The following is a 21,066-nucleotide window of genomic DNA, read 5'->3' as shown; positions in this document are numbered from 1 at the left end:
ACTTCTACAGATAGATCCACTTTCTTAGCCCACGCAGAAAGGCCACAATCTACAACGCCACGAGCGACATTGGATAACACAGGATGAGCGAAAGAAGCCAACCACTCCCTAGATGCACTAGACTTCTCAGCAGCAGCATCATACATAGCAACAATAATATGTCCACAAAAGCGCACATCCACTGGGACCATGGTGTCAAGAATGAACGGTTCTAAATACGTGAAGGTCAAAGTGTTCAAGTCATATGAAACAAAAACTCCACGGCCTATATCGGCAAGTATATGATTGGTTGTCAATCACGCAAAACTCACGTGGGGTCCAGAGATGATTGCAATATGGCGAGCCCTCTATTAGACCCACTACCTTAAAAGGTAGCGGGAATATCCTCCACTAAGCCTAATACGTATGTCCATTCGTTCAATGCGTTTCACTTTGGCCGATTACTGACCCGTATCGGCTTTCCTCCTGGCATCTTCGGTGCATGTGGGAACAACCTGGAAACAACTCTATCTACCCGTCATTCGTAAAACTTGAACATATGCCACTGTCTCGTAAAAATCTCGGATTCTGAATACACTAAGCCCTTGTGTTTTCAAGGGCCTTTTTGGCGATAGATTCCCCGGGTTTCTGAGCTGCCAGCTCATCAACTTTCACTTGCGACATTGTGGTCGGAAAGGAACAAAATGTACGCCCAGTCTCATATCTCGGTACCGATTCCATGCGTCGAGATGAAGATATTGCCATCAACCGGATTCCCAATGGGAATTTTCGAATTTGAGTCTCATGTCTCTTCGGTAAGAAAAGTCGCCCACCACGGCGCAGACAGGACGATGAAAATGTGCACACGATTCAACCCGGAGAAGGGAAATGACTGACCATTCTTCCACCGCGAATGCCTGGTTCTAATAGTACAGATATAATGAAGTCCAACTCAACATGCCAGCGGAAGTCGTGGGAGCTTGCGAGCTTGACATCCAGCTCTGTCATCGGAACAAATATTTTATGAAGGTGTACCAGCGCCCAAATCGTTGTGATGGTCACAAGAATCGACAAATCGAAGCCTTGGGAGCAACAGAGTCTCGCCTCAACTGCTCAAATGCTTTATAGAAACTCATAAAGGCCGAGAGGCAGCTCCGTAAAACTTGAAGTCAGGAAACATGTTATTTGTTCAAATTTACAGGCCATATATTCAGAACACTTTGAATTTGTACAGACAACTCAACTAATTGACGAATAATACCGCGTACTTTAAAGATGATCATCAATCTTAGACATTAACGTTGATAGGGCTGCAGTCAATGACGATAAGGCCGCTGAAGTTGTCTCCGGTGCAGCAGACCGTTTGCTGCGAACTATAAACACGTTCGTGAGTTGTTTTTATTATAATGCTGCAGGATGGAGAATGCGAACCAAAAATTACCGCCACCTGGACCAGCCTCGATGATGGGGCTGCAAGTGAGACCAACGAGGCCTTTGATGCCGGGACCCCAGGCAAGGCCGAGAAGCTCAGCGATGAGTCTGACCGCGTGGTCACTGCCACCTACGACAGAGATGCCTAGAAAGTAGATGAGAAGATGGTCGAGAGATATTTCAGGTATACACTTACAGCAGTAGATACCACCGGCAGCGCAGTCGACGGGAGGGACACGGTCAGTGCGGGGGACAACGCTGGCCGCAGCAAGCATGGCGAAGAACAAGATGGCGATGATGGTAGAGATAGTACGAGCGAACATTGTTATTGAGACAGGAGGCTGAACTTCAAGTTGGCGCCCTGGAAAGTGTTTAGAGTTTCTTTGCCGCTGAGGTTCTAGGTTAGAATTTCTCGCTCCTTTATACCTTTTCTGAAATGGTTTTTAAGGCTTCGATCTTTTGCCATTATCATACGATTGGTAATGAAGGCACTTGCCAAAACGACAACTTCAGTCTCAGTAACAATGTTTGCTCGATTACTATCTGGGACTATGGAAATTAGTGTAACACTAGCGTCGATGAGCGTAAAATAGTCATCGACAAACCTGTTCAAAGATGGTATAGTTTTGTAGACCTTACATACATGAAGCCCAGTGGAAAGTCAATCGAGTCTGAATTGAGTCAGATTGACTGATATCTGACCGTTGAATTGATCTAGCTGCATCGAGGTAGAACGAGCTCGAAGTTATAATTAGATGTCGAGTAGAGTCAGGTGTCATTGTATCTCATCGCGGGGTTGTACGATGTCGCTAGATAGAAATCGAGTAGAATCATATGACATCCCCTGAGGTTGATGCTGGATCTAGTACCTAATCCTAGACTGGCATGTTTGCCGTCCCAATCATGACTAGTAGACCTTACATCCCCTTGTCGTTTCTTGCTCGCATGACAACCTCATTTCAAACACGCAACAGAGACTTACATCTCGTTGAACGGCCACAGGTGTTTGCACGTACAGACAGACGGGGTGACAAACCACGTGGGAACATGTGCTTAGTCAGCTCAAGCCAGTCGCAACCTAACTTGAACTGCAACTTGAAGCTCATGACATCCCACCGGCACAGTCGCGCAGAACTGTCTGTCATTCCAGACTTGCGATATGAATACAGCTATCTAAATAGCATCAGACGATTCGTTAATCTCGAGCGCATCAGTACCGATATTTCACCATCGTCACGCCGGAACCAGTCAAGCGACTCGGAGGAGAAGTTGTCGGATAGTTACGAAGATCTAGAGGAGCGGGAGCTCAAGGCCTCACTAGAGGAACAACTTCCTGTGCAGCAGAGTACGGCACTCGTCGAACTTGTGCATGTTCAGTGGACGAACGTCTTCTGGTTTACAACACGAGACCAGATCATTACACCGTTCTTGCAAGGTGCTCTCTGGTACGGTGTCCGCTTCTCTCACCATTTCTGAACGTCCTTGACCGCAATCGTAGGGGCCTTGCGAGCTATTATCTGACTCCGTACTCCCGAGAATTGGGTACCAAATTACGTCACTTCGTGCCGCATAAAGAGGGAACATTCGCAGGTTGGCTTAGGACGTGGGGGAAAAACTTTATGGGCCGGTGATGTGCCGCATTAGTGATCAATTGGTTTTGAATTAGACTGAACCACCATTGGTGTCATTGAAATTCGCGGGTGCTGGTGAAGCCTGAACAGACTATATCTATGTTCTTCGGTTTTCGACATGGCCGATATACGGTCTCATTGCGCTATTGGAACTGACTGGTGCCTTTTCTGAAACTGGTTTTCACGGATGTCTACTTTGTACAAGAAGGGGAGCAGCTGTCGGAAGAGCTTTTAGAGGATTCTTAGCCCTGACTCAACCAACATCAGACTTGTACCGATGTCACTTTCGTCACGATCTTCCCCTTAACTGCGAAGATACCATGCCATGGAAGTTCAGAACATACGCCTGGCGATATCTATAAGCCGCCTGTCTATTCAGTCATGCTCGACCATCCCATCCCTTAACTATCTACCATAAAGACGTCACTTTCGGGTTTTTTCTGTGCGTGCGCAACAGCAGAGCTCCGATAACGTTTTGCAAAGCAGCCATTTGCTGAAATTGGCTACCCCATCCAAATTCTATGCAGTCCCTCTATGATTCCGGCATCGCGGTTTATGAGTTCTCAAACTTAAAAGTCCTACAGGGCAGCCACCGGTATCTTAGTAGGTAACCTCCTTCTCGCTCGTGATGACGGGATTCCAACTCGAAGCGACTCAGTCTTTCGAGTCCTACCTTATTGTTGACTCCATCCTTTTATTGTTAAATTCCAATTGATTGTCACGAAGGCATCGGCCACGGGTTTCTACTTTTTTCTCTACTTTGCCTTTTCTCCTTACCGTTCTTTCATGGTAGCAATTCTCTTTGTCAAAGCTCCGTGTTTCTATCTTCATTATCTGCAATACGGGGATAGAACGCCTTGGTGTGTCAGTAGGTAACCGTTGCTAGTTGGTTTCGCTACCAATGTCTGCGTCTATGTAACAGAGGAAGGTGCCGAGTTGTGCGACGCACAATAAGGCTTAAGCACCGTAAGGTATCAACTCAATAATCATGATGATTAGATAATCTGTCATATGATTAAAGATTGTCGATATGCTGCCGTTCAGGGGGATACAAATCTTTTTCATTCCTTTGTCTACCATCAAGATCATTATGACAGGTGTGATAACTGTGAACAATGCAAGAGCCATTTCATTAAAGAATGATATTTAAATCTAGACAAAGATTCTCTTACGTCAAGCGACCTGATTTCAAACTCCTAATTGTTTGAGCCGTGGCGACTCGTCGTTACTATGTGACACAGCATCGTCTCGGAGACACATACACAATTCGAGAACGGAGTTCCATTTTTACAGCCTCGCGTCGAGAATAATAAGCATCTAGCACTTAAAGCCAGCCTGAACTATGCTTCGATCATTGCCCCCAATCATCCTACCAAATTGATAAGGTGATTCTATACGCCACTCTTTCACCAAACTCATGAACTTAAACCAAACTATCCCGTAGATCTATCGACTTCCAAGTAATAAATGGAGCATATCCCAGCGGAAATCCTTCTGGAAATCTTTCATGATTACCTTCATCTCCGCGAAATTCCAAACGACACGAAGCCGACCGTCCGTCACTCAAAGCATACATTCACATCACCGATTCTCCTCACTCACGTTTGTCGATTCTGGCGAGAACTCGCGTGTAGTGACCCAAGACTTTGGGCGTCCATATACGTTGTCGGTCCAACACTCAACCAGATCCCTCTCGTCAAGCTCTGGCTTTCCCGCACGGGAAAATGGACTCTTCGAATTCAATTCCTCGAAAAGTATTGCCAGTCGGTATCCAAAGAGCTGACTATAGCCACCCGGGAGCTCATGAAAGTATTTTGGAGGAAGAAGCGTTTCTGGGATGTTATTGATTTCGAGTTTACGAATATCCTAGATGAATATTCTACCTGGATGCTCCGTGAGGCGATGGCAGAGCCTGACCCTGAAATTCTTGTTTCCTCAGCTCGTATTATCGATAATCGCAAGGGCCACAAAGATTTGACACTACCGTTGTGGCGATCCGTCCCTTGGTGCCGAAGTCTACGAAAGCTCGAAGTTGGACCCATGTTTTTCCCCACCGTAAACGAGAATTTGAGGGAGCTGATCTGTCATGGACCTCAAACGCGGGCCCGTATCCTCGGGTTTTTATCATGCTGCCCGAGGCTTGAGAAATTTGAAGGGACGGTTACAAGGCTCGCGGGCGAAGAAAATCCTTGGACACTATACCCACAGGGAGGGCTTGTTCATACGGAGCTCCGACATCTTTGCCTTAATTCCTTCGGCGATGTAGCATCGCTGCCCATATACAATGCCCTCACCTGTCCCCGCCTCGAACACCTTTCTGCAGAGTTGAATGGAGGCAACCGTGATTGTTCTCGAGGGATGTATGACCTGATAGAGCGCTCCCAATGCCGTCTGCGTACTCTCAAAGGGGTTAACGTGAATTTTCTGAGTGACAGTCTCAGTGACATGATTAGTTTCTTTTCCCATCCAGGACTTCAAGACCTCGAGACCCTTCTGGTTTACCGACCCAACCACGTTTTCTTCCAGGCAATAACTCTACCAACTTCACCTTCTTCTACTTCCAACCCGTCCCACTATCTTCATTCTCTTTGGCTCTTCCCTCATCTCAAGAATTTGGACATTGTTGCGTATAGGGCCAATACAGGTGTTGAATTTTCTCAAATGATCGTTTCGAGGTTTGGTTCTCTCGAGATGATTCGGATGTCAGCGACACCTCCTCAAAAAATACTCTTGGAGGGACCTCAAGTAAGGAATTTTCCCGGTATCATAATCGATGTGAAGCACAGTTTGAAAAAAAGGGAGACTATATGGAACGATTATCTTCTCTTTGGGGGAGCGTGGAATCGCGCGATTATGGATGGACCATTGGTACCCACTCGACAGCAAAGCGGCTTCTACCCTGACACATTTGGCCGTGGATCGGAGTATTTCAGAGCAGATAGCTTTCGAGTCGTTTTGGATGGTACTGGTAGGATAACTCGTAGGAAACGTCCGATCATATCATCCCATCGTATCTATTGAATGTAATTGTAAGCAGATGGATTTTGTATTTTTTTTCCCTCTCTATTTGTATGCTTTCCTGCTCTATTGAATTTCATTTAGGTATCATTGTATTATTCATGTATTCATACAGCATAGTCCGCCGGCGAATGCTCTTTCTCATTATAAACATTAACTAAAGAACCGGCGATTGTCTACTATTACTGGCCTAGCCCCACATCGTTATTCCGACATGGCATCAGGCTATGAGCTGCGAAGACCAGCTGCGCTCGTCCCAAGAATCTCGGCATGAACCATCTTCGTCGTTCAGCAGCAAGTCTGTGCATTTGTCTCCTCCCTGAATCATGATGCGATACCCTGGATGCGACCACAACGTATTATCTAGCGGTGTATGCAAGATATGATTGCCCATGACAACATTGGCTGCTAGCAAAGAATCGAACCTCGAAACCAGTAGGTGAGATAATGTTGATCCCAGCATCGGAGGTAGAATCTCGTCAAGCTCTAAAAACTCCAAAAAGGGTAGAACTACACTTCTAGCTCCACCAGAACGTTGTAGGGTCAGGTACTCCAGTATTTCGTTGGTAACCCTTCGGAGTGAGAGTCGCTGAAGAGAATGAAGCTGCGGTAGGCAGAGTAAACGCGTAATCTCTTGGGCGTGGCCAAACACATGTAGTTTGGAGAGTGCCTTCAAATAGCAATTGGAGCGTAGAATCATCTTGTAAATTGGGCGAATATCTTCTATAGTATTATCTTCAGATAGTATTTCGAGCTCGGTGAGATGAGTTAGAGTGAGATTATCGAGTAAGAGCCGTAGAGCCGTGGCAGAATCGTCGTTTGAAGAACGGATCCGCAAGCTCGACAATTTTGGATGATTGATAGAGAGCCAACCGGCATAATGAGAATACGGAGAGTAAGATGATAAACAGATGTCGATAGACTGTAAGTTTGGGCAACACGCGAGCGTTTTTAAGACGTCGTTGTATGGCACTGGAGAGTAGACGAGAATATTGGTAAGAGTTGCGTGATGCTTAAGACAAGGGACCGGCATGACAACGGAGAGTAGAGATGGAATCTCATATAATACATTGCATAGTTGCGTAGAGTGGGGAGTTTGGTTGCTCGGCTGGGGGCAAAAATTTATGGCGACTCTCTCCAACACTGGGAACTTGATGGTTTTTGAGAGCAGGAGAGAAACCAGTTCGGAAGAGAAACACAAAGACGGTAGATGACCATGGATATCAACGATGAAACGTTTCCACCTCCAAGAATGTTGGAGCAATAGATGCAAAATCTTGTGTAGAGATATATCCTGATAATTGGCCATAGAGTCCAAGAGGATGGTTAATGGGGCATCTTTAGAGCGTATGAGCCATAGGCGCAGGAGCGGCATGTGTTTTTCCGAGGGTTGGTGCAGTAGAATAAAAGACCATAGTGTAGGGGATGAACATGCAACTCGACGCCATGAGGAACTAACGTGCCCGAGAATGAGAGGAGTATTGAAAGTACCCTCGCATCGGTACAACCCGGGCACGGGTATATCGTGAGGATCTTGGGATGGCAGATCAACAAAATGAAGGAAAATGTTGCGGAGTATCTCTGGTGAGATACTTGAGAAATCGATCATAAGGACAGGGAAAAACTATGAAGATGGGAGGGGGTAAGTCACGATAATTTTTGAATAGTGGCGACCCCACTCACGTATAATCTGCGTTATTGCTGCGATGGGCTGAAGCATGACTGTCAGGGTGGGGCGCAAGTTTATATTTCCGAAAGGCATGTGGCGGCGCATTGTTGTTCATTATCAAGTAATATCAAAACAAAGATACAGACTCCCTTGACCAGGAACGACAAGAATGGTCTTGTATTTTTTAGGGAAACTCCCGGCAGTGGGACCTCGACGGTATCAGGGTCGATGATTTCAAACTCCGCCATACCCAGCCTTCTTCAAGTTCCTTCGTAACTGGTAGTCAACAGTGTTAACACAGCACAGCACGTTTCGACGCATTACTGATTTTTCTTATGTTGGTGCTGTTGTACCTTCCTTGGCTTGGATACTGGATACTGTCAGGTTTGATCACGCGCTTGCCACAGCATACAGGTCCAGGACCCAAATTAAAGCCTTCCGAGGATTGCAGAGCACGGAAGATCTGTTTGTGAATTCCTCTATGCTGCTTAAAGTCAATAGTGCGGCAGTGTACACAGCAAGACGAGAATGTATGCTGCGATGGTTTCGAATTGCTTCTCTAGGATGATCCGATTGTAGGTACACCTTCTCCCAAAATACTCGTGGATGAACAGATCAATGAAAACCAAGCGATCCGTGATCAAAACGTATCGTGTTTTCCGGTCAAATTCTGTGGTCTTGGCGGATCCGGTCCAAAGGTCAATCGTGCAGATTTAGGCGTATGTCAATCGGAGAGGGAGATTGAAGGGACGAACCAGACTTGATACTCTGCCAGTTCGCCTGTCATGATTTCTTTGTCCGAACTCTTCGAGTCAAGACTTTATTACCAATCGGTAACGACAAAAGATCAAAGACAGGGAAACCTTTTTTTGAAAAGGTATAAAGGAGCGAGACATTCTAACCTAGGGATTCAGCAAAGGAACTCAGTAACAATGTTTGCTCGTATCTCTACCGTCATCACCATCTTGTTCTTCGCCATGCTCGCTGCGGCCAGTGCTGTCCCCCGCACTGACCCTCCCCCGACTACTGGCTCCCAGTGCACTGCTGTTGGCGGTTTTGTCTACTGTTGTAAGTGTATACCTGAGATATCTCTCGAACATCTTCTCATCTACTTTCTAGGCAACACTCTCATAGGTGGCAGTGACCCCGTCGTCGGACTCCTCGCTGGCCTTCTTGGCATTGACTTGAGTCTCATCGAAGGCGTCGTTGGCCTCAATTGCAGCCCTATCACAGTCATTGGTGGCGGCAATTCTTGGTCCGTATTTTCGACCGTTGAGTAGTAAATACAACTCATGCACGTGTTTATAGCTCCTCGCAAACGGCCTGCTGCACCGGAAACAGCTACAACGGTCTTATCGTCCTTGACTGCAGCCCTATTAACATTGATCTCTAAGCCTGATCGTGCTCAAAGTAACGGTAGCATTCGTCAATTGGTCTCGTAATTATCTGTACGATTTGAATGTGTTCTGAAGTGAAATTGAAGAAATAATTTACTTGTACGGACCTTGAACTGCCTCTTGGCCTTTATGAGTTTAAAGAATTTGAGCAGTTGAGGCGAGACTTCGCTGCTCCCATGACTTCCGCTGGCACATTGAGTTGGACTTCATATTATCGTCTTAGGCATACATGTACCACAGTTACGTCGTCCCGTCTGCGACGTTGTGGGTGACTTTTCTGACTAAAGAGATGCGACACTCCATGTCCAAGACCTTCTGAGCGAAATTCTTGTGGTGAGATTGATGCCAATATCTTCATCTCGACGCATGGTACGGTACCGAGGTATGAGGCGGGGCGTACATTTTGTTCCTAGGTGTCAAGTCAAGTGTTCTTCCGACCACAATGTCGCAAATGCAAATTGACAAGTTGACAGCTCAGACGGTAATCCGCGGAATAAGAGGCTCATGATCATCCAACAAGAAAGCGAACGGAGCATATTATGACAGTTATCTGTATGTTGGTGTTATTTCGGGGATCAAAGCAATTCAGTTACCCAGTTTCCCTGTGATTCGCGGGAATATGACGGCGGAGCGAAAGAAAAGAAAAAGAATCATAGTCTCCGTTTGGCTGATGAGTCGATGAAGCACAATAGTGTATATATATCCTACACTAAGCCTAACACGTATGTCCATTTGTTCAATGCGTTTCACTTTGGCTGATTACTGAACCGTATCAGCTTTCGAGTCCTATCCTCGGTGTGGGAACAGCCTTCAAACGACTCTGGTTGGAGGGTGAAGCTGCCTTGTCAATTGTCCTGTAGCATTTTCGTTGCTTATCCGTAGTGTATTGCTGGATCATTGGCTTATTGTTAGCGACTGCACTCGCACAGGGTCTTTGCGGCCCTGCTGGTTCTAATCATGGAGAGATGCCGTGATATGATCATGATGGGTCGAAAGCTGGCAAAAAGATTCAGGTGGTTAGTAGATACGCGTAAGAATAGAGATCAGATAACTGTTCTTGAGACCCATCGAGGTATACTACTATTCAATAGGTATGGAAACGACTGCAAGAATGCTAGCGACGGTTATTATGGCATTGCTCGAGCGCCCAAAGTTGTGCATGTGCATGATTTTCGGTTATAAGATGGAAATGACGATCACGTGTATGCCTAACAATAGCATTTATTGTTAAAATTGTTTGTAGTGCTCCTCACCTTTTAGCTGTTCACTCATGGCTTTGTTACAGCGTTTTTTGTTCTATAGTGTCTATTATGAGTCTGCTGATGGTTCTACTCGACTCCAGGAACGCGGTTCAGGGAAAGAATATGGACGAGGGAAACAATAAACACCTCCAACCTAAAAATCCGGAACCATCTCAGCGATAAAATTGTGAGCAGCCACTTCTCTTTATTCTTTTCCAGTTTTGCTTATTCTTGCCGTCCCGGAGACGCATTTCCACCAGTATTTGACATTGCACTTTTGCCAACGCGCAGCATGCAGAGCCTTCCAACCGAACTCCTTCGACGCATCTTCCATTCCTATCTTGCTTTGCCCGCCACCGTTCAGAACGTCACTCGCCCCACTGTCCGCCATTCATTTGGCTCATTCTCAAATCCTGTCACCCTCACCCACGTGTGCCATTTCTGGCGTGCGGTTGCCTGCGAAGACCCATTCTTATGGACTTCCATACTTATCATCGGTCCCTCGAAGAAAATGTTGCCCCTCGTTGACCTCTGGCTACAGCGCGCTGAACATTTCGAGCTCAGTCTGCAATTTATGGAAAGGATGTTCAATAAGAAACCGGAGGAAGTCACAGCAATCAGTAACGAACTGTTCAAAATTTTGTGGAAGCGGCGCCATTCGTGGGCCCACATTGATTTTCAGTTCGCGAATATATATGACCGTAGCAGGGTGGGCGATGTAGAAGCCCTACTAGTGGATCCACCCCCTCCTGAAGACCAGATGCGAGTTCGCACCGCTCGAATCATTGATAATCGTTCTGGCGAAATCAACTTGACGGTCCCATTATGGTTGAACGTTGCCAACAATCCTAATCTGCAGAGTCTCGAGGTGGGACCTTGGTGCCTCGACATACCCCCACATCAGAATCTACGTGAATTGATTTTCACCGAACCCCTTGATCCGAGTTACGCCCTTCATTTCTTAGATTATTGTCCTAGGCTCGAGCGATTTGTGGTCAAAATTCGTGAAGCACCAGGTGCTGAAGCTTTGCTTCTCCCTGAAGGATCCGTCGTCCGCGATCAATTGCGTCACCTGGAAATCAACGCTGTTGGTCAGATCTCCGCTGTACCCATCATCAGCGCCCTTACTTGTCCTCGCCTCGAGTTCTTTTCCGCAGAATTGAATGGGGGATATATAGAATCCCAACGTTCATTGATTTCCTTCCTATGTCGATCAGACTGCCGCCTGCATACACTCAAAGGGTTGAACCTTCGATATCTGAACCCAGAAGCCCTACCCCATTTCTTAACACTGCCTCAACTTCGAAACCTTGAAACCCTATTGGTCTGTAATGCGGACGACCATTTCTGCGAAATATTGACTCAACCCGCCACCCACCGTTGTTCCGACAAATCAAAACCACTTCCTATCCTCCCGAACTTGAAAAACTTGGATCTAATCGAAATCTGGTTTTCCGCTCACAAGTTCTCAGACATGCTTATGTCGAGGTTTGATTCAATGCAAAGAATCCAAATCTTGAGCAATCGTACTATCCAGAGCCTCCTCGCATACGATCGTCTGTGGGATTTCCCTGGAACCATTTCGCGTGTAGATCATGTGAAAGAAGCCTTTTTGGAACTTGATTCTTTTGGTCGGAACAACATGTCTTGGGATCCTCAAAGTCTATTCACTGCACCTGAAAGGAACCCTCCTCTACCACTCCCCGGCCAGGACAAACGCCTCGGAGGAGAGCATAATCGGTTTGGCAGACGCCTTGTTTGGAATACGATCAATTATTTGGAGAAAGTAGGACAAGGTTGCTACTAATCACAAGTTTCCCTCTACATCGTCCAGTATCGCAAAGTATTATTTGTTTTTTTTACGCCAATATTTATTTGACTGCTTTAATGCATGTCTTAATCACACTTTAATTAATATACACGATAATTAGTGAACCGGAGAGCGATTATAATCAATTATGACCGGACAGTCGGTTCAGGTATTGGAAAGCAGACAATGTGACTTCTAACTTCAGTGGGATGTAGGCGAAAGTGGTACGGGATGGACGGGCTGGGGTTTGAATGTCGTCAAGTCAAAAAGGGGAGTACGGGACCACGGATTGCCATCATCGCCGTATTTCTTCAAAATATCATAGCCAGTAAATTTGTCACCCGTCTGACGTATGATGCGATATCCCGGGTGGGACCACAACTTGTCCGCGAGAGGTTCTTCCGAGATATCGTAGAAAGAGATCACCTTGGCGGCGTGCAAGGTATCAAACCTCGAAAGCAGCATGTCTGACAAAGAAGGGCCCAGAGGTCCAAGGACTTGATCCACCTCGAGTTGTTGCAAATGGGGTAGAAGAGGCTTTCGAGTTGCCTTTGGGAATATCGTTAACGATTCAAAGACAATTGACGTTGCAAAGTTTAGAGATAATTGTTGGAGGGATTGAAGAGATGGCGAGCGCAAGAAGTCAATGTACTTTTTGGGACATTTGTCGACGCAGAGTTCTCCAAGCACGAGCAGCCGACATTGGGAACGTAAGATCATGTTGCATAATGCATCAGCAAGTTCTATGCTGCCATCTTCGGTAGGAACATCAAGCTCGATGAGCTTAGGAGCAGTCAGATTGTGTAAGATTGGTATTGCACCATCAGGCGCATCGTAGCTTTGGAGTACGAGACTCTTTAGAGATTTGTGCTCGATAGGCCTTGCCGTGTGTTTAATGGACTTCGTCGGAGAGTCTGCAGATTCCTCTAAACCAATTTTGAGGATCTCCAAATTAGGATAGTGGGCGAGAATGTCAAGAATGTTGGACCGTGTGCCGGCTCGTGAACAGATTAGCTCCTTGAGTCGAGGACCATGCACAAAAGAATCGGGGCATTGAAAAGTTGTGGTTAGAGACCGCAAAGAAGGATGCCAAAAATATTGGTCGCAAACTTCCTTGATGAGATGGTTGGAGCCCCACTGAGGCGGCGCATATATGGAAGCGGTTTCTAATTCCAGTCGGGGAAGTTCAGAAATGTTCGGGAGAGGGAAAAGCTTCCCAGCGGGGAGTGGAAATGTGTAATGCGACAAGTCTAAACAGATATTCTTCCACTGATGATGATGGCTGGCCAACACCGGCATAAGTTTCGAGATGCTATCGAAATTTTCCTCGGAAGTCCCGCTGAAGTAAGTGAACGCAAATTCGATATTAAGCGGGGCAGTCTTAGAGCGATGAAGCCATTGGCTAACCAATGGTAGCTGCCTTGGTGAGGGTCCAAACACGAAGATGGAAGACCAGAGCAGGGGGTAAGAACAGGCAACTTGGCGCCACTTATGGCAAACATGGGAGAGCGTGACGGGGGTCGTAAACGTTTGGCGCGACCAGCACACTGTGGCTCGTGTCGTATTTTTCCTTGTCGGGAGATTCAGGTACTGGATGAAAATTTCCCGGAGCACCTTGGTAGGGAGGCTCGCAACAAGCGTGGACGTTTGCATGATGCGGTAACTAGGACACAGTCAGTGCCAGCGGATTGATTTCTCGTCAGATTGCTCACCGATGCTCTAGAGATAGATTGTTGGTTGAGCTCATTGGGACGCATGTCTGTGGTTTTATACGAGGCGACAACAGGGATTCAGAGATATGTGTTCTCGGATGATCACAAAGCACTGGCTACTTGCATGTTGACAACGAATGGGGCAAGCTAGCCTTGTATTCGAAAAAGGTCGCTATGAGCGACATGATAAGAATAAAGCAAGAAAGAAATAACGCCCATCAAATTCCCAGGGGCCTTTGTACCGAAGGGGTGACCACACACATTTGGCACAAGTAATTCGTTGTTGGTTTCCTTTGTCCGGCATTGCTACCGACAAAAGTATACGAACTCGGTTCTGTACACAGAAACCCTACGGATAATCCGGCCTGCCAATTTTAGACATCATTAATAAAGCTAAATACCCGTTGATTGAATGCAAGGCCTTAAATTAGCCTGGAGCCATTGAAGTAAAGACAAGGTAAAACAAAGGATTCTTTCAATGTCGACAAAGGAAGGAGCCTGAATTTTTATCATCACGATCGTTATATCTTCCCTCAGGCCACCCAACCATATGGACCCCAAAAATATTTGCTCGTAAGATGGATCTTTGATTCACGTAAAAACGCGGCTCATATTCCGCGATCCTTTGGCTTGACAGATTGCATGCAGTCTGCCACAACGCATGCCAAGACAGATCTTTCACGTTTTTCAATTAACGTAGGACGAATTAGAATAAGTCGATAATCGAATTGTTCGAGGACCGTGACCTGGATTACCCTGAACCATGGAAGTCTACGGATAAATTATTATAAGCTAATGACAAGCTTGAGATCACAATACAATTGCCATATGGTTATGGCCAGGTTATGGCTAAGCACCAGTGTCAAAATTTGATGTACTACTCTAATGTATTCTAGCCAAGTCCAAGCAAAAGGGTGAACGGCACGCCCGCAGGCGGATATTTTTAGCCAACACTGCTCACATGGTCAAAGACAGACTACCATGCAGTCTAAAATGTCCGGATCGGAATCAGTTTGTATTACAACCTAAGATGGTTTAGTGTATGAGATTCCAAGACCGGAAGCTTCGATAGCCTAAAGCCTATGTCGGAAACCTCGAAGATTGCGCACATACAGTCGAATGAATCTATTCTTGTATGCCAAAATCTAACTTACAATGATACAATAAGGTTGTGCGGAGTCGAGGAACCTTTGAGAAACTATAAAAATCATAAGAGACAGAGAAAACCCTATGGCCGACATGATCTGACATTTTCCTGATGTATCCTCGTCAGTGGTCTGGGGATGCAAGTTCCTATTATAGAAAATGATAAGTTGAAGATCTTCTTATCTCCAACCTGCATCAATGCACTAAGCGAAAAGTGGGATGGTTTTTGAACCACATGGTGCATGGAAGGAACCATTGGGTTGCGGCGAGGCGGGAGATGGCCCACGTGCGTGTGACGGTAGAGTTGACTGAAGATTCGGATCGCCATCATGATCAACTTGGAGGCAGACACGCTGACGGTTGGAAAGAATGCGATTATGATCACGAAGACTGGCATTGATAGTCAGTGCCAGTGAACTAGCCATAAAAGGTCGTTTGATTAGTTTCTTGACCTCAGCCACAGGCTCGGCGCCGAGTCGGCGGAGAGTAAACTCCTCTAATATCAATATCGCACTTAACACTTATTAGTTGATACACACCGCGAAGCGTGTAATACATATAATGAGTATGGGAACTGATGTGGAACTACACAACTGGTCAGTTTTTTTTGGTTAAGTAGAGCCATTCTTCGGTATAGACGATTGAATCTCAGCTTCGCTGTACTTCCTAGCGACAACGTACGAACCAACCAGATACGTTTTCCGTTTACTAACCTCTGTCAGCCCTCTCTCAACGAGAGCATTTTTGATCTCCGAGGGAATATCTAACTTGTTGAAAACAGTGTTGCCGCTGAATTGATAGATATGCTGTAAATACCACAGGCAGTCAGTCGAGCCAAACTCAAGCCTCGGGTGAACTTACTTTGAAATCCTCAGCTGTTAGTTCGCCCATTTCTTTGCCATATTTTACGTCTTTCCCTTCCCAACCATATGGAATCCAAAGATCCTTGATCGTCGGCTCCTTCAGTAATTTTGATTTTTGAGCCATAGTTAAAGGCGACTCGTATTTTACGCTTCGGGTGGCTTGAGAGAATGCGTGTAACCAACCAGCATGCCAAGATAATCCTTTGGTGTTCTTTAAATTATCTTGGATGCTCAGCGAGGGATCATAGATGAATGGTTCTAGAAGTTTCCGATCTTCATCGAATCCTACGGATAAGTCTCCGTCTGCTAATATAAGGAAGCCGTCTTGAAAATACGGCTCAATTGTGAGTTCATGATCGATCGCAATCACAACTATCGATGAGCTACTCACCTGGCTTAAGACAATCAGCCATGCAGTCTACCAATGCCTGAGGGTCGGGTATCTAGTTGTCGTTAAAAGATTGACTCTATGCATGCGAGAATGTATACCTACATGTTGACACACGGTTCTGCACTGGATGATATCGAACTTGGCTTTAAACTCAGACGGAAGCCCATTAACGAGGTTATGATTTCTGAAGCTGTAAAAATTATAGTCTGGTAAGTTCGTAAAGTCAAAGAACGACGATAAAAAATTCGAACCTGAAATTCGATGGAAAAGATCTAATGATTGCAATTGTTTTAAAGTCGTCACTTGAATTGCTCTTCGTTATCGGAAAGCTCTTACCTATGATTCGGAGTAGTTATGTCTACGCCTATCACTTGAGCTGAAGGGAAACGCTCGGCCATTCCAACTGACCTGTCGGAGCTTTCAATTCAATGAAACGTTCAAGCACCAGCTCAACTGCTTACCAGATCGCTGAACCACAACCAACGTCTAGAATTGCGGGATTTTTGGCCCGTCCCATGTGTTGTTGGAGTTGCTCTTCGATTTCTGGTACATATAATCCATCTACCAACCAAGTCCATATCCTGTGTTGCGAGTCAAGTCTCTGGAAATCCATGCATGGTCAGTTAGATGAAGTTCAAGCAGGCGCTTTGGAAAGTAACGAACGGTGAATTCTTTCTTCCCTCCTTTAGGTAGGTGATAAGGTACCTGAAAAGAGTTTACGTCAGGAGCTGGCTTCGCGTTGGAAGGATGTGTAAGTACAGATGAACTTTTCGTTTCTACAAGTGTGGTCATTGAGGATATAGAAGCAGCAGAAAGACGCGCGAGGGGGGGTCAAAAGCAGGGGATCCTTATCAGAGACGATGGATATCGTCCGGGATTTTATAATCCTGGCTATACCGGATTGTTCTAAACTTCTAATGGTTATATCCTTCTCGTATCCCTAAATATAACAAATCACTGCTGAATCTCCACTGGTCACAAAACATGATCCGATGTGTCGGTACAGTCTCAGCCAGGTACCGAAACTTTCGGATCGTAAGGGTCATTTGACCACATTTCACTGTCGCTGATCATGAGCCTGGCTGTTTTGGAAACTTCCAAAGAAGGGCTCGCTCTGCTGACGTTGCATCTGCTACATTCCCCAATGGCATGATAACAGAGTTTGAGACGCCCCGAGTTTATCCGAGAATGCAGCTGAGAGCGTTTTCTATCCAGCCTCGATATCTCAACCCATCGTCAATGAAATCGATGGTTACGGGTCACTCACCGCTACCACCGAGAACCATCGTGGACCATACTAAGCTTGGCGTTATATCCAAATTGAATTCTCAAGCTAACCCTAAAGGCTGTAGATACCTCGATAAAATTGATATGTTGTATCAGATCCATACTCACACTATTGTCCTATCACATCGCGTTAAGACTTTTTGAGCCGGCCAGATGCAACAACAGAAACCAATCTGCAGATCAATTTGAACTGATATTGAAGCCAGTCTAGCGAAAAGCAGAATTCATCGAGGCAGACTCTCAGGATCTCGGAAGCGGACGGGTAGAAGGTGGTGGGAGGGATTGTAGGCGTGTGAATGACGTTATTTGTCAGCCCCTCTCCGTCAAGCGCGTGAGTTGCCAACTGACAAGGGTGGCTCAGCTGACTTGTAGACCCCGACTTCTGATCTATTGAAAAAATCTTATGGAGATTCACTCACTATCAAAGGAAGCAACTCAGAACAAATGGCCAGTGATAATTCCGCTCTTTCTGATGGCGTGTGACTTGAACAACACATCATTTCCTCCGACAACCAGGGGATGCTATATCAAATATTTAATTATGTACTCAGGTTCCGGCGATGTTTAAGGGATTTTGCAGTGACCTCGGTACCACGCCTATCATTATCGCCTTAGGAACATGACTATGTGCACACTATCTTTTGAATGAAGATTTGCGTATCTATCAGATAACCATTCCATTCTTCAAAGCATAAAAGAAACCATGACGTTCAAGGACTAGAGTGTAAAGAGGCTAACCAGCAGTCCAATCAATGGACCGAATTACAGGAAGACTATTAAAAGGGAGAATCAAGTAAATGAGACAGAAATTCAGCAGAAGATGCAAGCGAAAACAGCAGTTATTAGGTGAACATACGAGTAGAACATGATGGGACGAAGACACCAAGATCAAGCATGAAGAAAACTGCGACGAGGACGATCGATGACTACCATTACCGGGATGCGAGTAAGATAAAAGGAACCGAGTCAATCGGATGAGATGTGTGGTGCATGAGCCTGAATCATAGAGTCCCTTGTGGACTAAAATGATGATACAAAGAAAACGTGACGGAGATCATGGACATTGGTAAAAAGGCATTTGCCGCAAGGGGCAATAAAGTTGTTGATGAAAATCGTGCATGGTTGGTTCTCCTCAGTTCTCCTTCATTTCATCGATCGGAGTATCGACGGCAACACCCTTCGTGCAAGAATATGCTCTATCGCGACCTCTAGGTGTACTGGTATTGACAGCAGGTTCCGGACCAGTTGAAGTACGCTTTGCGAGGGGTTGACGAGATCCGATAACCTGAGAGAAAACGGCCTTGGGATTGGAGAAAATTGACGCATTTTGAAACAGTGACCCTGACTTCGCTTGTTTGACAGGTTCTGCTGGGAGAGCAGGAAGCGGAGCAGTTGGTGGAGGCATCGCTGGTGCACACGCAAGTCTACGAGCAGCTGATCTACGAGATCTAAAAATAGATAGACATGGTTAGCAAATGTCGATTGGAACCGATTGAAAAAAATGCAAAAGCAAGGTAGAAGAAAAAAAAAACCGACCTGAACATATTATGGATAGCAGCTCCGCCGACACTACCACTCCTCATTCGGATAATGAGACGGCTGGTCTGGGACGCAACATTCGGACTATCCGCGGCGGAACCGGAGGGGGACGTGGAGCCTAGCCCGAGAAAACTTAAACTCCCAGTACGGCTTCTACCGATAGAACGTTGGAACTGTAAAGCGTTCTCAGCATTGCGCTGAGGCGATTTAATGACGTTCATCGGTGAAGTGCCAATGTTGATGCTGGAGCGACGTTTACGTAGGCGAGGCATTTGATCCTGTTGAATTGTGCTAGTACCAGACCCAGAACGTGAACGACCACTGGCGCAGGAGGGGGTAGGTGTTACCGCACGGACGTTCTCTTCAAAACCCATAGAAATATCAGCATCCTCAATGTCACTGTCATTTGGAGGTGAAGTGCTCGGCGATGTAGAAAGGAGTTCAGGAGAAGGTAGCGTATGTCCAATTTTTGGATACACGTTCGATGATGCAAGGAGGCCAGAGGAGAAGAATGCAGAGTAGGCGGTGGTCATGTCCAGCAAAGGTTGAAAGAGAAAAAGGGGAACTGCAGAGCGACGCGGTAGTACAGAACAAGATTCTACCAAGAGTTGTGTCAGGCAGAATTTATTTTATTTTGTGAGAGGAACGCACCGGCAGATGGAAGAGTAAGAGTAAGTTGAGTTGACGCCGGGTTAGTTCAACTTAAAACTTGCCAGGCCATGGCTATCAAACACGTTACGCATCGTCACGTGTTCGGCGGGTTGATACGGTCACTTCATCGCAACCCTGCTAGTGTGAGTGTCATAATTTCGAACTTCACGACTTTATTACTCAACCACGACTACTCAATTTGTCATTTAGCATTAATTTTATCAAACATCGGCTTGACCCGTAGACTGAGACCGGCGCTAAAATCCATGAATAACGGGGAAGCGGTTCTGGTTGAGCGGAAAAAAGTGTCTAACGTCTTTCGTCGTGAACATTATCGCTGTCAACGCCCGAGTCGGAAAATTTCTGCGGACATAGAAGCACTAATGACCTGGGAAATGTGCGGTACTACTACTTAATTAGTGATGGTAACACCCATTCAATCTTCATAATTTTGTTAGCTCGGAATCGCATACGCCCTCGAGAACATGCTTCGTTTAATCCCGCTGGCGACATTAATGACTTTGTAGCGATAGCTTGATAGAAAATTGAAAACTTGAATCAGTTTCTATGACTCTAGGAGTATCGGGTTCATGAGATCCCAAGTTGTGCACCTGTTCTTCTTCTCCCACGACCGTCAACGGCCACGGTCCCACCCCATTCTCCTTTTTTCACCCGACAGGAGATCTCAGAAGCACTTAGGGGATAAACATCGGTATCTCAGCACTTACGACGCTCTCTATAATATGACAAACTTTTCATGACGTTCGTCCGCGCTAGCAGACAGCACATGACGCCGCTCAATATCGTCAGCATAAAACATACAATATTCGAGATACCGCCACGTATGCTCTATGGCCCGGGTAGCGAAGAAACGAATGACCACGATTCTTTAGGCGTTATAGGTTTAAGTCGAGCAGGAACAACAAGCTAACGAACATTTGTTGACCGCGGCCAGCCGCACAGTAGTACTTCCACCAGAGATTATTAGCCTTTCCCTTCTTTGTCTTCCTCGCTATATATACTGCCAGCCTATCTATCACCTATGACTACATTTCTCTCCATTCCCCTTCACCTAGACCAGGCCAGCCGAAAAAAAAAAAAGGCCTAAAATTTTCATTATATATAAAAATTCGAATGTATAATCCAGCCAGCCCAGCCAGCCAACTCTCTCCAAAAAAAATCAAAAAACAAAAAAAAAGTACAAAAAAAAGTCGTAACATAACGAAAAATACCACCAACCAACCCACAACATCTCCCTCGGAACTCTTCAGGGTGAGATGTGCGCCAGGACCCTCTTTAGC

General features: G+C 45.8%; 9 protein-coding genes across 9 annotated transcripts in view; 4 read left to right on the top strand and 5 right to left on the bottom strand.

The window, feature by feature from the left end:
* Positions 1-1,167: 1,167 nt before the first annotated feature.
* Positions 1,168-1,816, bottom strand: AGABI2DRAFT_193032 (hypothetical protein). Its single transcript, XM_006461534.1, has 4 exons — positions 1,607-1,816; positions 1,411-1,555; positions 1,248-1,352; positions 1,168-1,197 (listed from the first exon to the last, which is right to left on the bottom strand). The coding sequence occupies exons 1-3, from the start codon at positions 1,731-1,733 to the stop codon at positions 1,268-1,270; spliced, it is 357 nt and encodes a 118-aa protein (XP_006461597.1). The 5' UTR covers positions 1,734-1,816; the 3' UTR covers positions 1,168-1,197; positions 1,248-1,267.
* Positions 1,817-2,493: 677 nt separating this feature from the next.
* AGABI2DRAFT_136555 (hypothetical protein) lies at positions 2,494-3,157 on the top strand. The gene is made up of 2 exons (XM_006461533.1): positions 2,494-2,855; positions 2,909-3,157. Exons 1-2 carry the CDS (start codon positions 2,515-2,517, stop codon positions 3,039-3,041), a joined length of 474 nt encoding a protein of 157 aa, XP_006461596.1. The 5' UTR covers positions 2,494-2,514; the 3' UTR covers positions 3,042-3,157.
* Positions 3,158-4,508: 1,351 nt separating this feature from the next.
* Positions 4,509-6,062, top strand: AGABI2DRAFT_118469 (hypothetical protein; the record flags this gene model as incomplete). The annotated part of the gene is made up of 1 exon (XM_006461532.1): positions 4,509-6,062. One exon carries the CDS (start codon positions 4,509-4,511, stop codon positions 6,060-6,062), a length of 1,554 nt encoding a protein of 517 aa, XP_006461595.1.
* A 217-nt stretch (positions 6,063-6,279) lies between these two features.
* On the bottom strand, positions 6,280-7,668 carry AGABI2DRAFT_118468 (hypothetical protein; the record flags this gene model as incomplete). The annotated part of the gene is made up of 1 exon (XM_006461531.1): positions 6,280-7,668. The coding sequence occupies one exon, from the start codon at positions 7,666-7,668 to the stop codon at positions 6,280-6,282; it is 1,389 nt and encodes a 462-aa protein (XP_006461594.1).
* Positions 7,669-8,648: 980 nt separating this feature from the next.
* Positions 8,649-9,310, top strand: AGABI2DRAFT_193030 (hypothetical protein). The gene is made up of 3 exons (XM_006461530.1): positions 8,649-8,796; positions 8,848-8,983; positions 9,037-9,310. The coding sequence occupies exons 1-3, from the start codon at positions 8,661-8,663 to the stop codon at positions 9,119-9,121; spliced, it is 357 nt and encodes a 118-aa protein (XP_006461593.1). The 5' UTR covers positions 8,649-8,660; the 3' UTR covers positions 9,122-9,310.
* A 2,581-nt stretch (positions 9,311-11,891) lies between these two features.
* Positions 11,892-12,647, top strand: AGABI2DRAFT_193029 (hypothetical protein; the record flags this gene model as incomplete). The annotated part of the gene is made up of 1 exon (XM_006461529.1): positions 11,892-12,647. The coding sequence occupies exon 1, from the start codon at positions 12,408-12,410 to the stop codon at positions 12,645-12,647; it is 240 nt and encodes a 79-aa protein (XP_006461592.1). The 5' UTR covers positions 11,892-12,407.
* A 2,998-nt stretch (positions 12,648-15,645) lies between these two features.
* AGABI2DRAFT_178686 (hypothetical protein) lies at positions 15,646-17,080 on the bottom strand (the record flags this gene model as incomplete). Its single annotated transcript, XM_006461528.1, has 8 exons — positions 15,646-15,840; positions 15,896-16,221; positions 16,289-16,340; positions 16,391-16,478; positions 16,540-16,560; positions 16,625-16,696; positions 16,750-16,889; positions 16,994-17,080. The coding sequence occupies 8 exons, from the start codon at positions 17,078-17,080 to the stop codon at positions 15,646-15,648; spliced, it is 981 nt and encodes a 326-aa protein (XP_006461591.1).
* Positions 17,081-18,238: 1,158 nt separating this feature from the next.
* AGABI2DRAFT_193028 (hypothetical protein) lies at positions 18,239-19,798 on the bottom strand. Its single transcript, XM_006461527.1, has 3 exons — positions 19,766-19,798; positions 19,112-19,712; positions 18,239-19,023 (listed from the first exon to the last, which is right to left on the bottom strand). The coding sequence occupies exons 2-3, from the start codon at positions 19,645-19,647 to the stop codon at positions 18,708-18,710; spliced, it is 852 nt and encodes a 283-aa protein (XP_006461590.1). The 5' UTR covers positions 19,648-19,712; positions 19,766-19,798; the 3' UTR covers positions 18,239-18,707.
* A 1,013-nt stretch (positions 19,799-20,811) lies between these two features.
* Positions 20,812-21,066, bottom strand: part of AGABI2DRAFT_185760 (hypothetical protein) — a gene marked incomplete at both ends in the record, with an annotated part of 2,345 nt that continues 2,090 nt past the window's right edge. Inside the window, one exon of the mRNA XM_006461526.1 lies at positions 20,812-20,837. Within this exon, the coding sequence (XP_006461589.1) occupies positions 20,812-20,837 (26 nt within the window). The remainder of the gene's footprint in view (positions 20,838-21,066) is intronic.

The sequence above is a fragment of the Agaricus bisporus genome (assembly GCF_000300575.1).
Source record: "Agaricus bisporus var. bisporus H97 unplaced genomic scaffold AGABI2scaffold_6, whole genome shotgun sequence".
NCBI classification, from domain to species: domain Eukaryota; kingdom Fungi; phylum Basidiomycota; class Agaricomycetes; order Agaricales; family Agaricaceae; genus Agaricus; species Agaricus bisporus.
The sequence above is the reverse complement of the archived record's forward strand: the minus strand, read 5'-3'. Positions and strand labels throughout refer to the sequence as shown.

Excerpts from the sequence above, each read along its gene's own strand:
- AGABI2DRAFT_136555 (XM_006461533.1), top strand. The coding sequence starts at position 2,515 with ATGACATCCCACCGGCACAGTCGCGCAGAACTGTCTGTCATTCCAGAC. Across the intron at positions 2,856-2,908 it reads TTCTTGCAAGGTGCTCTCTG|GGGCCTTGCGAGCTATTATC; the intron begins GTACGGTGTCCG and ends CCGCAATCGTAG.
- AGABI2DRAFT_193030 (XM_006461530.1), top strand. The coding sequence starts at position 8,661 with ATGTTTGCTCGTATCTCTACCGTCATCACCATCTTGTTCTTCGCCATG. Across the intron at positions 8,797-8,847 it reads TGGCGGTTTTGTCTACTGTT|GCAACACTCTCATAGGTGGC; the intron begins GTAAGTGTATAC and ends TCTACTTTCTAG. Across the intron at positions 8,984-9,036 it reads ATTGGTGGCGGCAATTCTTG|CTCCTCGCAAACGGCCTGCT; the intron begins GTCCGTATTTTC and ends ACGTGTTTATAG.
- AGABI2DRAFT_193028 (XM_006461527.1), bottom strand. The coding sequence starts at position 19,647 with ATGACCACCGCCTACTCTGCATTCTTCTCCTCTGGCCTCCTTGCATCA. Across the intron at positions 19,024-19,111 it reads GCTATCCATAATATGTTCAG|ATCTCGTAGATCAGCTGCTC; the intron begins GTCGGTTTTTTT and ends ATCTATTTTTAG.
- AGABI2DRAFT_193032 (XM_006461534.1), bottom strand. The coding sequence starts at position 1,733 with ATGTTCGCTCGTACTATCTCTACCATCATCGCCATCTTGTTCTTCGCC. Across the intron at positions 1,556-1,606 it reads TGCCGGTGGTATCTACTGCT|GCATCTCTGTCGTAGGTGGC; the intron begins GTAAGTGTATAC and ends TCTACTTTCTAG. Across the intron at positions 1,353-1,410 it reads CCAGGTGGCGGTAATTTTTG|TTCGCAGCAAACGGTCTGCT; the intron begins GTTCGCATTCTC and ends ACGTGTTTATAG.